General features: G+C 52.4%; 2 protein-coding genes across 6 annotated transcripts in view; both read right to left on the reverse strand.

Moving 5' to 3' along the window:
• The window catches only part of LOC127923666 (TBC1 domain family member 1-like), a 22,935-nt gene that overhangs the window by 1,554 nt on the left and 8,881 nt on the right, over positions 1 to 12,500 (reverse strand). Inside the window, exons 3-4 of the mRNA XM_052507696.1 lie at positions 12,204 to 12,317; positions 7,118 to 7,201 (exon numbers count right to left, since the gene is read on the reverse strand). Coding sequence (XP_052363656.1) covers positions 7,118 to 7,201; positions 12,204 to 12,317 — 198 coding nt within the window. The remainder of the gene's footprint in view (positions 1 to 7,117; positions 7,202 to 12,203; positions 12,318 to 12,500) is intronic.
• LOC127923667 (uncharacterized) lies at positions 872 to 3,984 on the reverse strand. Of its 5 annotated transcripts, none has more exons than XM_052507700.1 (3): positions 3,655 to 3,863; positions 3,142 to 3,204; positions 872 to 2,630 (listed from the first exon to the last, which is right to left on the reverse strand). In XM_052507700.1, exons 1-3 carry the CDS (start codon positions 3,822 to 3,824, stop codon positions 2,027 to 2,029), a joined length of 837 nt encoding a protein of 278 aa, XP_052363660.1. In that variant the 5' UTR covers positions 3,825 to 3,863; the 3' UTR covers positions 872 to 2,026. The 5 variants fall into 5 exon arrangements, with proteins under 5 accessions (XP_052363660.1, XP_052363657.1, XP_052363659.1 ...); XM_052507697.1 differs by having other exon boundaries at positions 3,058 to 3,204; XM_052507699.1 differs by lacking the exon at positions 3,142 to 3,204 and adding an exon at positions 3,536 to 3,598.

Consider the following 12,500-nt stretch of genomic DNA (forward strand, 5'->3'; position numbering starts at 1 on the left):
ATTTGGTCCCGTCCTGCCTGGTGTCTGTGGTGGAATGGTTCCTGTTGCTTGATGCTGACGGCAGAGTCCAGATTTGGTCCCGTCCTGCCTGGTGTCTGTGGTGGAATGGTTCCTGTTGCTTGATGCTGTCGGCAGAGTCCAGATTTGGTCCCGTCCTGCCTGGTGTCTGTGGTGGAATGGTTCCTGTTGCTTGATGCTGTCGGCAGAGTCCAGATTTGGCCCCGTCCTGCCTGGTGTCTGTGGTGGAATGGTTCCTGTTGCTTGATGCTGTCGGCAGAGTCCAGATTTGGCCCAGTCCTGCCTGGTGTCTGTGGTGGAATGGTTCCTGTTGCTTGATGCTGTCGGCAGAGTCCAGATTTGGGCCCGGGCCCCTGCCTGGTGTCTGTGGTGGAATGGTTCCTGTTGCTTGATGCTGTCGGCAGAGTCCAGATTTGGTCCCGTCCTGCCTGGTGTCTGTGGTGGAATGGTTCCTGTTGCTTGATGCTGTCGGCAGAGTCCAGATTTGGTCCCGCCCTGCCTGGTGTCTGTGGTGGAATGGTTCCTGTTGCTTGATGCTGTCGGCAGAGTCCAGATTTGGTCCCGTCCTGCCTGGTGTCTGTGGTGGAATGGTTCCTGTTGCTTGATGCTGTCGGCAGAGTCCAGATTTGGTCCCGTCCTGCCTGGTGTCTGTGGTGGAATGGTTCCTGTTGCTTGATGCTGTCGGCAGAGTCCAGATTTGGTCCCGTCCTGCCTGGTGTCTGTGGTGGAATGGTTCCTGTTGCTTGATGCTGACGGCAGAGTCCAGATTTGGCCCAGTCCTGCCTGGTGTCTGTGGTGGAATGGTTCCTGTTGCTTGATGCTGTCGGCAGAGTACAGATTTGGCCCAGTCCTGCCTGGTGTCTGTGGTGGAATGGTTCCTGTTGCTTGATGCTGTCGGCAGAGTCCAGATTTGGCCCCGTCCTGCCTGGTGTCTGTGGTGGAATGGTTCCTGTTGCTTGATGCTGTCGGCAGAGTCCAGATTTGGCCCCGTCCTGCCTGGTGTCTGTGGTGGAATGGTTCCTGTTGCTTGATGCTGTCGGCAGAGTCCAGATTTGGCCCCGTCCTGCCTGGTGTCTGTGGTGGAATGGTTCCTGTTGCTTGATGCTGTCGGCAGAGTCCAGATTTGGTCCCGTCCTGCCTGGTGTCTGTGGTGGAATGGTTCCTGTTGCTTGATGCTGTCGGCAGAGTCCAGATTTGGCCCAGTCCTGCCTGGTGTCTGTGGTGGAATGGTTCCTGTTGCTTGATGCTGTCGGCAGAGTCCAGATTTGGCCCAGTCCTGCCTGGTGTCTGTGGTGGAATGGTTCCTGTTGCTTGATGCTGTCGGCAGAGTCCAGATTTGGCCCAGTCCTGCCTGGTGTCTGTGGTGGAATGGTTCCTGTTGCTTGATGCTGTCGGCAGAGTCCAGATTTGGTCCCGTCCTGCCTGGTGTCTGTGGTGGAATGGTTCCTGTTGCTTGATGCTGTCGGCAGAGTCCAGATTTGGTCCCGTCCTGCCTGGTGTCTGTGGTGGAATGGTTCCTGTTGCTTGATGCTGTCGGCAGAGTCCAGATTTGGTCCCGTCCTGCCTGGTGTCTGTGGTGGAATGGTTCCTGTTGCTTGATGCTGTCGGCAGAGTCCAGATTTGGCCCCGTCCTGCCTGGTGTCTGTGGTGGAATGGTTCCTGTTGCTTGATGCTGTCGGCAGAGTCCAGATTTGGTCCCGTCCTGCCTGGTGTCTGTGGTGGAATGGTTCCTGTTGCTTGATGCTGTCGGCAGAGTCCAGATTTGGTCCCGTCCTGCCTGGTGTCTGTGGTGGAATGGTTCCTGTTGCTTGATGCTGACGGCAGAGTCCAGATTTGGTCCCGTCCTGCCTGGTGTCGACGGTACAGGCTGGTGGCTGTGGTGGAATGGTGAGTGGGATGTTTTCCTGGCGCACGCTAATGACCCTTGATACCAGTTGAACAACGTGTTCATGCCCCGAATAATTCAGGCTGTTCTGGATAGGTTGGAGTCATTAAAACTCGTTTTTCGCTATTGACCCTTGATACCAGTTGAACAACGTTTGAACGCCACAGCACCTCTGAAAACACTGTCGCTGACCGAGCATCTCTGAAACACTGTCGCTGACCGAGCATCTCTGAAACACTGTCGCTGACCGAGCATCTCTGAAACACTGTCGCTGACCGAGCATCTCTGAAACACTGTCGCTGACCGAGCATCTCTGAAACACTGTCGCTGACCGAGCATCTCTGAAACACTGTCGCTGACCGAGCATCTCTGAAACACTGTCGCTGACCGAGCATCTCTGAAACACTGTCGCTGACCGAGCATCTCTGAAACACTGTCGCTGACCGAGCATCTCTGAAACACTGTCGCTGACCGAGCATCTCTGAAAACACTGTCGCTGACCGAGCATCTCTGAAACACTGTCGCTGACCGAGCATCTCTGAAACACTGTCGCTGACCGAGCATCTCTGAAAACACTGTCGCTGACCGAGCATCTCTGAAACACTGTCGCTGACCGAGCATCTCTGAAACACTGTCGCTGACCGAGCATCTCTGAAAACACTGTCGCTGACCGAGCATCTCTGAAACACTGTCGCTGACCGAGCATCTCTGAAACACTGTCGCTGACCTGACCGCATCTCTGAAACACTGTCGCTGACCGAGCATCTCTGAAAACACTGTCGCTGACCGAGCATCTCTGAAAACACTGTCGCTGACCGAGCATCTCTGAAACACTGTCGCTGACCGAGCATCTCTGAAACACTGTGGAAAACACGCTGACCGACCATCTCTGAAAACACTGTCGCTGACCGAGCATCTCTGAAAACACTGTCGCTGACCGAGCATCTCTGAAACTGTCGTCGCTGACCCGAGCATCTCTGAAACACTGTCGCTGACCGAGCATCTCTGAAACACTGTCGCTGACCGAGCATCTCTGAAAAACACTGTCGCTGACCGAGCATCTCTGAAACACTGTCGCTGACCGAGAGAAACCTGACCGAGCACCTCTGAAACACTGTCGCTGACCGAGCATCTCTGAAAACACTGTCGCTGACCGAGCATCTCTGAAACACTGTCGCTGACCGAGCATCTCTGAAACACTGTCGCTGACCGAGCCTCTCTGAAACACTGTCGCTGACCGAGCATCTCTGAAACACTGTCGCTGACCGAGCATCTCTGAAACACTGTCGCTGACCGAGCATCTCTGAAACACTGTGGTGACCGAGCATCTGAAACACTGTCGCTGACCGAGCATCTCTGAAACACTGTCGCTGACCGAGCACCTCTGAAACACTGTCGCTGACCGAGCACCTCTGAAACACTGTCGCTGACCGAAAGCATCTCTGAAACACTGTCGCTGACCGAGCATCTCTGAAACACTGTCGCTGACCGAGCATCTCTGAAAACACTGTCGCTGACCGAGCATCTCTGAAAACACTGTCGCTGACCGAGCATCTTCTGAAACACTGTCGCTGACCGAGCATCTCTGAAACACTGTCGCTGACCGAGCATCTCTGAAACACTGTCGCTGACCGAGCATCTCTGAAACACTGTCGCTGACCGAGCATCTCTGAAACACTGTCGCTGACCGAGCATCTCTGAAACACTGTCGCTGACCGAGCCTCTCTGAAACACTGTCGCTGACCGAGCACCTCTGAAACACTGTCGCTGACCGAGCATCTCTGAAAACACTGTCGCTGACCGAGCATCTCTGAAACACTGTCGCTGACCGAGCATCTCTGAAAACACTGTCGCTGACCGAGCATCTCTGAAACACTGTCGCTGACCGAGCATCTCTGAAACACTGTCGCTGACCGAGCATCTCTGAAAACACTGTCGCTGACCGAGCATCTCTGAAACACTGTCGCTGACCGAGCATCTCTGAAACACTGTCGCTGACCGAGCATCTCTGAAAACACTGTCGCTGACCGAGCATCTCTGAAAACACTGTCGCTGACCGAGCATCTCTGAAAACACTGTCGCTGACCCAGCATCTCTGAAAACACTGTCGTGACCGAGGCATCTCTGAAAACACTGTCGCTGACCGAGCATCTCTGAAAACACTGTCGCTGACCGAGCATCTCTGAAAACACTGTCGCTGACCGAAAGCATCTCTGAAAACACTGTCGCTGACCGAGCATCTCTGAAACACTGTCGCTGACCGAGCATCTCTGAAACACTGTCGCTGACCGAGCATCTCTGAACACTGTCGCTGACCCGAGCATCTCTGAAACACTGTCGCTGACCGAGGCATCTCTGAAACACTGTCGCTGACCGAGCATCTCTGAAAACACTGTCGCTGACCGAGCATCTCTGAAACACTGTCGCTGACCGAGCCTCTCTGAAAACACTGTCGCTGACCGAGCATCTCTGAAACACTGTCGCTGACCGAGCATCTCTGAAAACACTGTCGCTGACCGAGGCATCTCTGAAACACTGTCGCTGACCGAGCATCTCTGAAACACTGTCGCTGACCGAGCATCTCTGGAACACTGTCGCTGACCGAGCATCTCTGAAAACACTGTCGCTGACCGAGCTCAATAGATGACAACATCCCTGTAGAACGTTTCTGACACCTTGTAGAATCCACGCCCCAAATAATTCAGGCTGTTCTGGAGGCAAGGGGGGGGTCTGACTCCGTACTTGATGGGTTGACAATTGAAGTCGGAAGTTTACATACACTTAGGTTGAGTCATTAAAACTCGTTTTTCAACAACTCCACAAATTTCTTGTTAACAAACTATAGTTTTGGCAAGTCAGTTAGGACATCTACTTTGTGCATGACACAAGTCAGTTAGGACATCTACTTTGTGCATGACACAAGTCACCTTTCCAACAATCGTTTACAGACAGATTATTTCACTTATAATTCACTGTATCACAATTCCATTGGGTCAGATGTTTACATACACTAAGTTGACTGTGCCTTTAAACGGCTTGGAAAATTCCAGAAAATTATGTCATGGCTTTAGAAGGTTCTGATAGGCTAATTGACATCAATTGAGTCAATTGGAGGTGTACCTGTGGATGTGTTTCAAGGCCTACCTTCAAACTCAGTGCCTCTTTGCTTGACATCATGGGAAAATCAAAAGTAATCAGCCAAGAAAGATTGTAGACCTCCACAAGTCTGGTTCATCCTTCAGAGCATTTTCCAAAATACCTGAAGGTACCACGCTCATCTGTACAAACAATAGTATGCAAGTATAAACACCATGGGACCACGCAGCCGTCATACCGCTCAGGAAGGAGACGCGTTCTGTCACCTAGAGATGAACGTACTTTGGTGCGAAAAGTGCAAATCAATCCCAGAACAACAGCAAAGGACAAAAGTATCTATATCCACAGTAAAACGAGTCCTATATAGACATAACCTGAAAGGCCGCTGAGCAAGGAGAAGCTACTGCTCCAAAACCGCCATAAAAAAGCCGGACTACAGTTTGCAACTGCACATGGGGACGAAGATCGTACTTTTTGGAGAAATGTCCTCTAGTAGAGTTAGATATAGATACCTGTCTAGTAGAGTTGGATAGATACCTGTCCAGTAGAGTTAGATACCTGTCTCGTAGAGTTAGATAGATACCTGTCCAGTAGAGTTAGATACCTGTCCAGTAGAGTTAGATACAGATACCTGTCCAGTAGAGTTAGATATAGATACCTGTCCAGTAGAGTTAGATACCTGTCTCGTAGAGTTAGATAGATACCTGTCCAGTAGAGTTAGATACCTGTCCAGTAGAGTTAGATACAGATACCTGTCCAGTAGAGTTAGATATAGATACCTGTCCAGTAGAGTTAGATACCTGTCTCGTAGAGTTAGATAGATACCTGTCTAGTAGAGTTAGATAGATACCTGTCCAGTAGAGTTAGATACCTGTCTCGTAGAGTTAGATAGATACCTGTCTAGTTGAGTTAGATACCTGTCTAGTAGAGTTAGATATAGATACCTGTCTAGTAGAGTTAGATAGATACCTGTCCAGTAGAGTTAGATACCTGTCTCGTAGAGTTAGATAGATACCTGTCTAGTTGAGTTAGATACCTGTCTAGTAGAGTTAGATACCTGTCTAGTAGAGTTAGATACCAGTCTAGTAGAGTTAGATACCAGTCTAGTAGAGTTAGATACCTGTCTCGTAGAGTTAGATAGATACCTGTCTAGTTGAGTTAGATACCTGTCTAGTAGAGTTAGATACCAGTCTAGTAGAGTTAGATACCTGTCTAGTAGAGTTAGATACCTGTCTAGTAGAGTTAGATACCTGTCTAGTAGAGTTAGATACCTGTCTAGTAGAGTTAGATACCAGTCTAGTAGAGTTAGATACCAGTCTAGTAGAGTTAGATACCAGTCCAGTAGAGTTAGATACCAGTCTAGTAGAGTTAGATACCAGTCTAGTAGAGTTAGATACCTGTCTAGTAGAGTTAGATACCTGTCTAGTAGAGTTAGATACCTGTCTAGTAGAGTTAGATACCTGTCTAGTAGAGTTAGATAGATACCTGTCTAGTAGAGTTAGATACCTGTCTAGTAGAGTTAGATACCTGTCTAGTAGAGTTAGATATAGATGATACCTGTCTAGTAGAGTTAGATAGATACCTGTCTAGTAGAGTTAGATAGATACCTGTCTAGTAGAGTTAGATATAGATGATACCTGTCTAGTAGAGTTAGATAGATACCTGTCTAGTTGAGTTAGATACCTGTCTAGTAGAGTTAGATATATAGATACCTGTTCAGTAGAGTTAGATATAGATACCTGTTCAGTAGAGTTAGATATAGATACCTGTTCAGTAGAGTTAGAGATATAGATACCTGTCCAGTAGAGTTAGATATAGATACCTGTCCAGTAGAGTTAGATATAGATGATACCTGTCTAGTAGAGTTAGATAGATACCTGTCTAGTAGAGTTAGATAGATACCTGTCTAGTAGAGTTAGATATAGATGATACCTGTCTAGTAGAGTTAGATAGATACCTGTCTAGTAGAGTTAGATATAGATGATACCTGTCTAGTAGAGTTAGATACCTGTCCAGTAGAGTTAGATATAGATAGATACCTGTCCAGTAGAGTTAGATATAGATAGATACCTGTCTAGTAGAGTTAGATACCAGTCTAGTAGAGTTAGATATAGATACCTGTTCAGTGGAGTTCAGTGTAGAGTCAGATGAACTGATGTCTCCTTCACTGTTCTCTCTCTGAGCCCTGGCTTTGCTACTTCCCTGGAGAAACAGAACACACACACACACACACAGACAGATTAACACACACACACAGATTAACACACACACACACACACACACACATGTTAAAACAGTTAGCACACTTCCCCCTACCTTCCAGACCACTTCCCTACCTTCCAGACCACTTCCCCTACCATCCAGACCACTTCTCCTACCTTACAGACCACTTCCCCCTACCTTCCAGACCACTTCCCCCTACCATCCAGACCACTTCCCCCTACCTTCCAGACCACTTCCCCTACCTTCCAGACCACTTCCCTCTACCTTCCAGACCACTTCTCCCTACCTTACAGACCACTTCCCCCTACCTTCCAGACCACTTCCCCCTACCTTCCAGACCACTTCCCCCTACCATCCAGACCACTTCCCCCTACCTTCCAGACCACTTCCCCCTACCTTCCAGACCACTTCCCCCTACCTTCCAGACCACTTCTCCCCCTTACAGACCACTTCCCCTACCTTACAGACCACTTCCCCCTACCTTCCAGACCACTTCCCCCTACCATCCAGACCACTTCCCCCTACCTTCCAGACCACTTCTCCCTACCTTACAGACCACTTCCCCCTACCATCCAGACCACTTCCCCCTACCATCCAGACCACTTCCCCTACCTTCCAGACCACTTCCCCCTACCTTCCAGACCACTTCCCCTACCTTCCAGACCACTTCCCCCTACCATCCAGACCACTTCTCCCTACCTTACAGACCACTTCCCCCTACCTTACAGACCACTTCCCCCTACCTTCCAGACCACTTCCCCTACCATCCAGACCACTTCCCCTACCTTCCAGACCACTTCCCCCTACCTTCCAGACCACTTCCCCCTACCTTCCAGACCACTTCTCCCTACCTTACAGACCACTTCCCCCTACCTTCCCCAGACCACTTCCCCCTACCTTCCAGACCACTTCCCCCTACCATCCAGACCACTTCCCCTACCTTCCAGACCACTTCTCCCTACCTTACAGACCACTTCCCCTACCATCCAGACCACTTCCCCCTACCATCCAGACCACTTCCCCTACCTTCCAGACCACTTCCCCCTACCTTCCAGACCACTGCCCCCCACCTTCCAGACCGCTTCCCCCTACCTTCCATACCACTTCCCCCTACCTTCCAGACCACTTCCCCCTACCTTCCGGACCACTACCCCCTACCTTCCAGACCACTTCCCCAACAGACCACTTCCCCCTACCTTCCAGACCACTTCCCCCTACCTTCCAGACCACTTCCCCTACCATCCAGACCACTTCCCCCTACCATCCAGACCACTTCCCCTACCTTCCAGACCACTTCCCCCTACCTTCCAGACCACTTCCCCCTACCTTCCAGACCACTTCTCCCTACCTTCCAGACCACTTCTCCCTACCTTCCAGACCACTTCCCCCTACCTTCCAGACCACTTCCCCCTACCTTCCAGACCACTTCTCCCTACCTTCCAGACCACTTCTCCCTACCTTCCAGACCACTTCCCCCTACCTTCCAGACCACTTCCCCCTACCTTCCAGACCACTTCTCCTACCTTCCAGACCACTTCCCCCTACCTTCCAGACCACTTCCCCTACCTTCCAGACCACTTCTCCCTACCTTCAGACCACTTCTCCCTACAGACCACTTCCCCCCTACAGACCACTTCCCCCTACCTTCCAGACCACTTCCCCCTACCTTCCAGACCACTTCCCCCTACCTTCAGACCACTTCCCCCTACCTTCCAGACCACTTCCCCAACAGACCACTTCCCCCCCTACAGACCACTTCCCCCTACCTTCCAGACCACTTCCCCCTACCTTCCAGACCACTTCCCCCTACCTTCCAGACCACTTCCCCCTACAGACCACTTCCCCTACAGTCCACTTCCCCCTACCTTCCAGACCACTTCCCCCTACCTTCCAGACAACTTCCCCATACCTTCCAGACCACTTCTCCCTACAGACCACTTCCCCCTACAGACCACTTCCCCCTACAGTCCACTTCCCCCCCTACAGTCCACTTCCCCCTACCTTCAGACCACTTCCCCTACCTTCCAGACCACTTCCCCTACCTTCCAGACCACTTCCCCATACCTTCCAGACCACTTCCCCCTACATTCCAGACCACTTCCCCTACAGACCACTTCCCCCTACAGACCACTTCCCCCTACCTTCCAGACCACTTCCCCTACATTCCAGACCACTTCCCCTACCTTCCAGACCACTTCCCCCTACCTTCCAGACCACTTCCCCATCCAGACCACATCCCCCTACATTCCAGACCACTTCCCCCTACCTTCAGACCACTTCCCCTACCATCCAGACCACTTCTCCCTACCTTCAGACCACTTCCCCCTACAGACCACTTCCCCCTACCTTCCAGACCACTTCCCCCTACCTTCCAGACCACTTCCCCCTACCATCCAGACCACTTCTCCCTACCTTACAGACCACTTCCCCCTACCTTCCAGACCACTTCCCCTACCATCCAGACCACTTCCCCCTACCTTCCAGACCACTTCCCCCTACCTTCCAGACCACTTCCCCCTACCTTCCAGACCACTTCTACCCCTACCTTACAGACCACTTCCCCCTACCTTACAGACCACTTCCCCCTACCTTCCAGACCACTTCCCCCTACCATCCAGACCACTTCCCCCTACCTTCCAGACCACTTCCCCCTACCTTCCAGACCACTTCCCCCTACCTTCCAGACCACTTCTCCCTACCTTCCAGACCACTTCCCCTACCTTCCAGACCACTTCCCCCTTCCAGACCACTTCCCCCTACCATCCAGACCACTTCCCCCTACCTTCCCAGACCACTTCCCCTACCTTCCAGACCACTTCCCCCTACCATCCAGACCACTTCCCCCTACCATCCAGACCACTTCCCCCTACCTTCAGACCACTTCCCCCTACCTTCCAGACCACTTCCCCCTACCTTCAGACCACTTCCCCCTACCATCCAGACCACTTCTCCCTACCTTACAGACCACTTCCCCCTACCTTACAGACCACTTCCCCTACCTTCCAGACCACTTCCCCTACCATCCAGACCACTTCCCCCTACCTTCCAGACCACTTCCCCCTACCTTCCAGACCACTTCCCCCTACCTTCCAGACCACTTCTCCCTACCTTCAGACCACTTCCCCCTACCTTCCAGACCACTTCCCCTACCTTCAGACCACTTCCCCTACCATCCAGACCACCACCTTCCAGACCACCCCCTACCTTCCAGACCACTTCCCCTACCATCCAGACCACTTCCCCCTACCATCCAGACCACTTCCCCCTACCTTCCAGACCACTTCCCCCTACCTTCCAGACCACTTCCCCCTACCTTCCAGACCACTTCCCCCTACCTTCCAGACCACTTCCCCCTACCTTCCAGACCACTTCCCCCTACCTTCCAGACCACTACCTTCCAGACCACTTCCCCCAACAGACCACTTCCCCCTACCTTCAGACCACTTCCCCCTACCTTCCAGACCACTTCCCCCTACCTTCCAGACCACTTCCCCCTACCTCCAGACCACTTCCCCTACCTTCCAGACCACTTCCCCCTACCTTCCAGACCACTTCCCCCTACCTTCCAGACCACTTCCCCTACCTTCAGACCACTTCCCCTACCTTCAGACCACTTCCCCCTACCTTCAGACCACTTCCCCTACCTTCCAGACCACTTCCCCTACCTTCCAGACCACTTCCCCTACCTTCCAGACCACTTCCCCCTACCTTCCAGACCACTTCCCCTACCTTCCAGACCACTTCTCCCTACCTTCCAGACCACTTCCCCCTACCTTCCAGACCACTTCCCCCTACCTTCCAGACCACTTCTCCCTACCTTCCAGACCACTTCCCCCTACAGACCACTTCCCCCTACAGACCACTTCCCCCTACCTTCAGACCACTTCCCCCTACCTTCCAGACCACTTCCCCTACCTTCCAGACCACTTCCCCCTACCTTCCAGACCACTTCCCCAACAGACCACTTCCCCTACAGACCACTTCCCCCTACCTTCCAGACCACTTCCCCCTACCTTCCAGACCACTTCCCCTACCTTCCAGACCACTTCCCCCTACAGACCACTTCCCCCTACAGTCCACTTCCCCCTACCTTCCAGACCACTTCCCCCTACCTTCAGACAACTTCCCCATACCTTCCAGACCACTTCTCCCTACAGACCACTTCTACAGACCACTTCCCCCTACAGTCCACTTCCCCCTACAGTCCACTTCCCCCTACCTTCCAGACCACTTCCCCCTACCTTCCAGACCACTTCCCCCTACCTTCCAGACCACTTCCCCATACCTTCCAGACCACTTCCCCCTACATTCCAGACCACTTCCCCCTCCAGACCTTCTACAGACCACTTCCCCCTACCTTCAGACCACTTCCCTACATTCCAGACCACTTCCCCTACCTTCCAGACCACTTCCCCTACCTTCCAGACCACTTCCCCATCCAGACCACATCCCCCTACCTTCCAGACCACTTCCCCCTACCTTCCAGACCACTTCCCCCCTACCTCCAGACCACTTCCCCTACCTTCCAGACCACTTCCCCCCCTTCCAGACCACTTCCCCCTACCTTCCAGACCACTTCCCCCTACCTTCAGACCACTTCCCCCTACCTTCAGAGCACTTCCCCCACCTTCCAGACCACTTCACCTTCCCCCACCTTCCAGACCACTTCCCCCACCTTCAGACCACTTCCCCCCACCTTCCAGACCACTTCCCCCACCTTCCAGACCACTTCCCCCACCTTCCAGACCACTTCCCCCACCTTCCAGACCACTTCCGCCTACCTTCCAGACCACTTCCCCCTACCACTTCCCCCTACCAGACCACTTCCCCCTACCATCCAGACCACTTCCCTACCTTCCAGACCACTTACAGACCACTTCCCCCTACCTTCCAGACCACTTCCCCCTACCTTCCAGACCACTTCCCCCTACAGACCACTTCCCCCTACAGACCACTTCCCCTACAGACCACTTCCCCCTACCTTCCAGATGCCCTCCAGTGACTCTGTGAGGGAGCGTTTTGCTCTGGTTTTAAACTGCTCTAATCTCTGTCTGCTACTGGACTGGACCTCTACTGGGGCTGGAGCCTCTGGTACCTTGAGAGAGAGAGGGGGGAGAAAGGAGAGACAGAGAGAGAGAGGGAGGGAGGGAGGAGAGGAAAGAGAGAGAGAGAGAGAGGGGAGAGACAGAGGAGGAGAGATAGACAGAGAGAGAGAGAGATATAGGAGAGACAGAGAGAGAGATAAGAGAGAGATAGGAGAGAGAGAGAGATATAGGAG

The sequence above is a fragment of the Oncorhynchus keta genome, unplaced genomic scaffold, assembly GCF_023373465.1.
Source record: "Oncorhynchus keta strain PuntledgeMale-10-30-2019 unplaced genomic scaffold, Oket_V2 Un_contig_30423_pilon_pilon, whole genome shotgun sequence".
Taxonomy (NCBI): domain Eukaryota; kingdom Metazoa; phylum Chordata; class Actinopteri; order Salmoniformes; family Salmonidae; genus Oncorhynchus; species Oncorhynchus keta.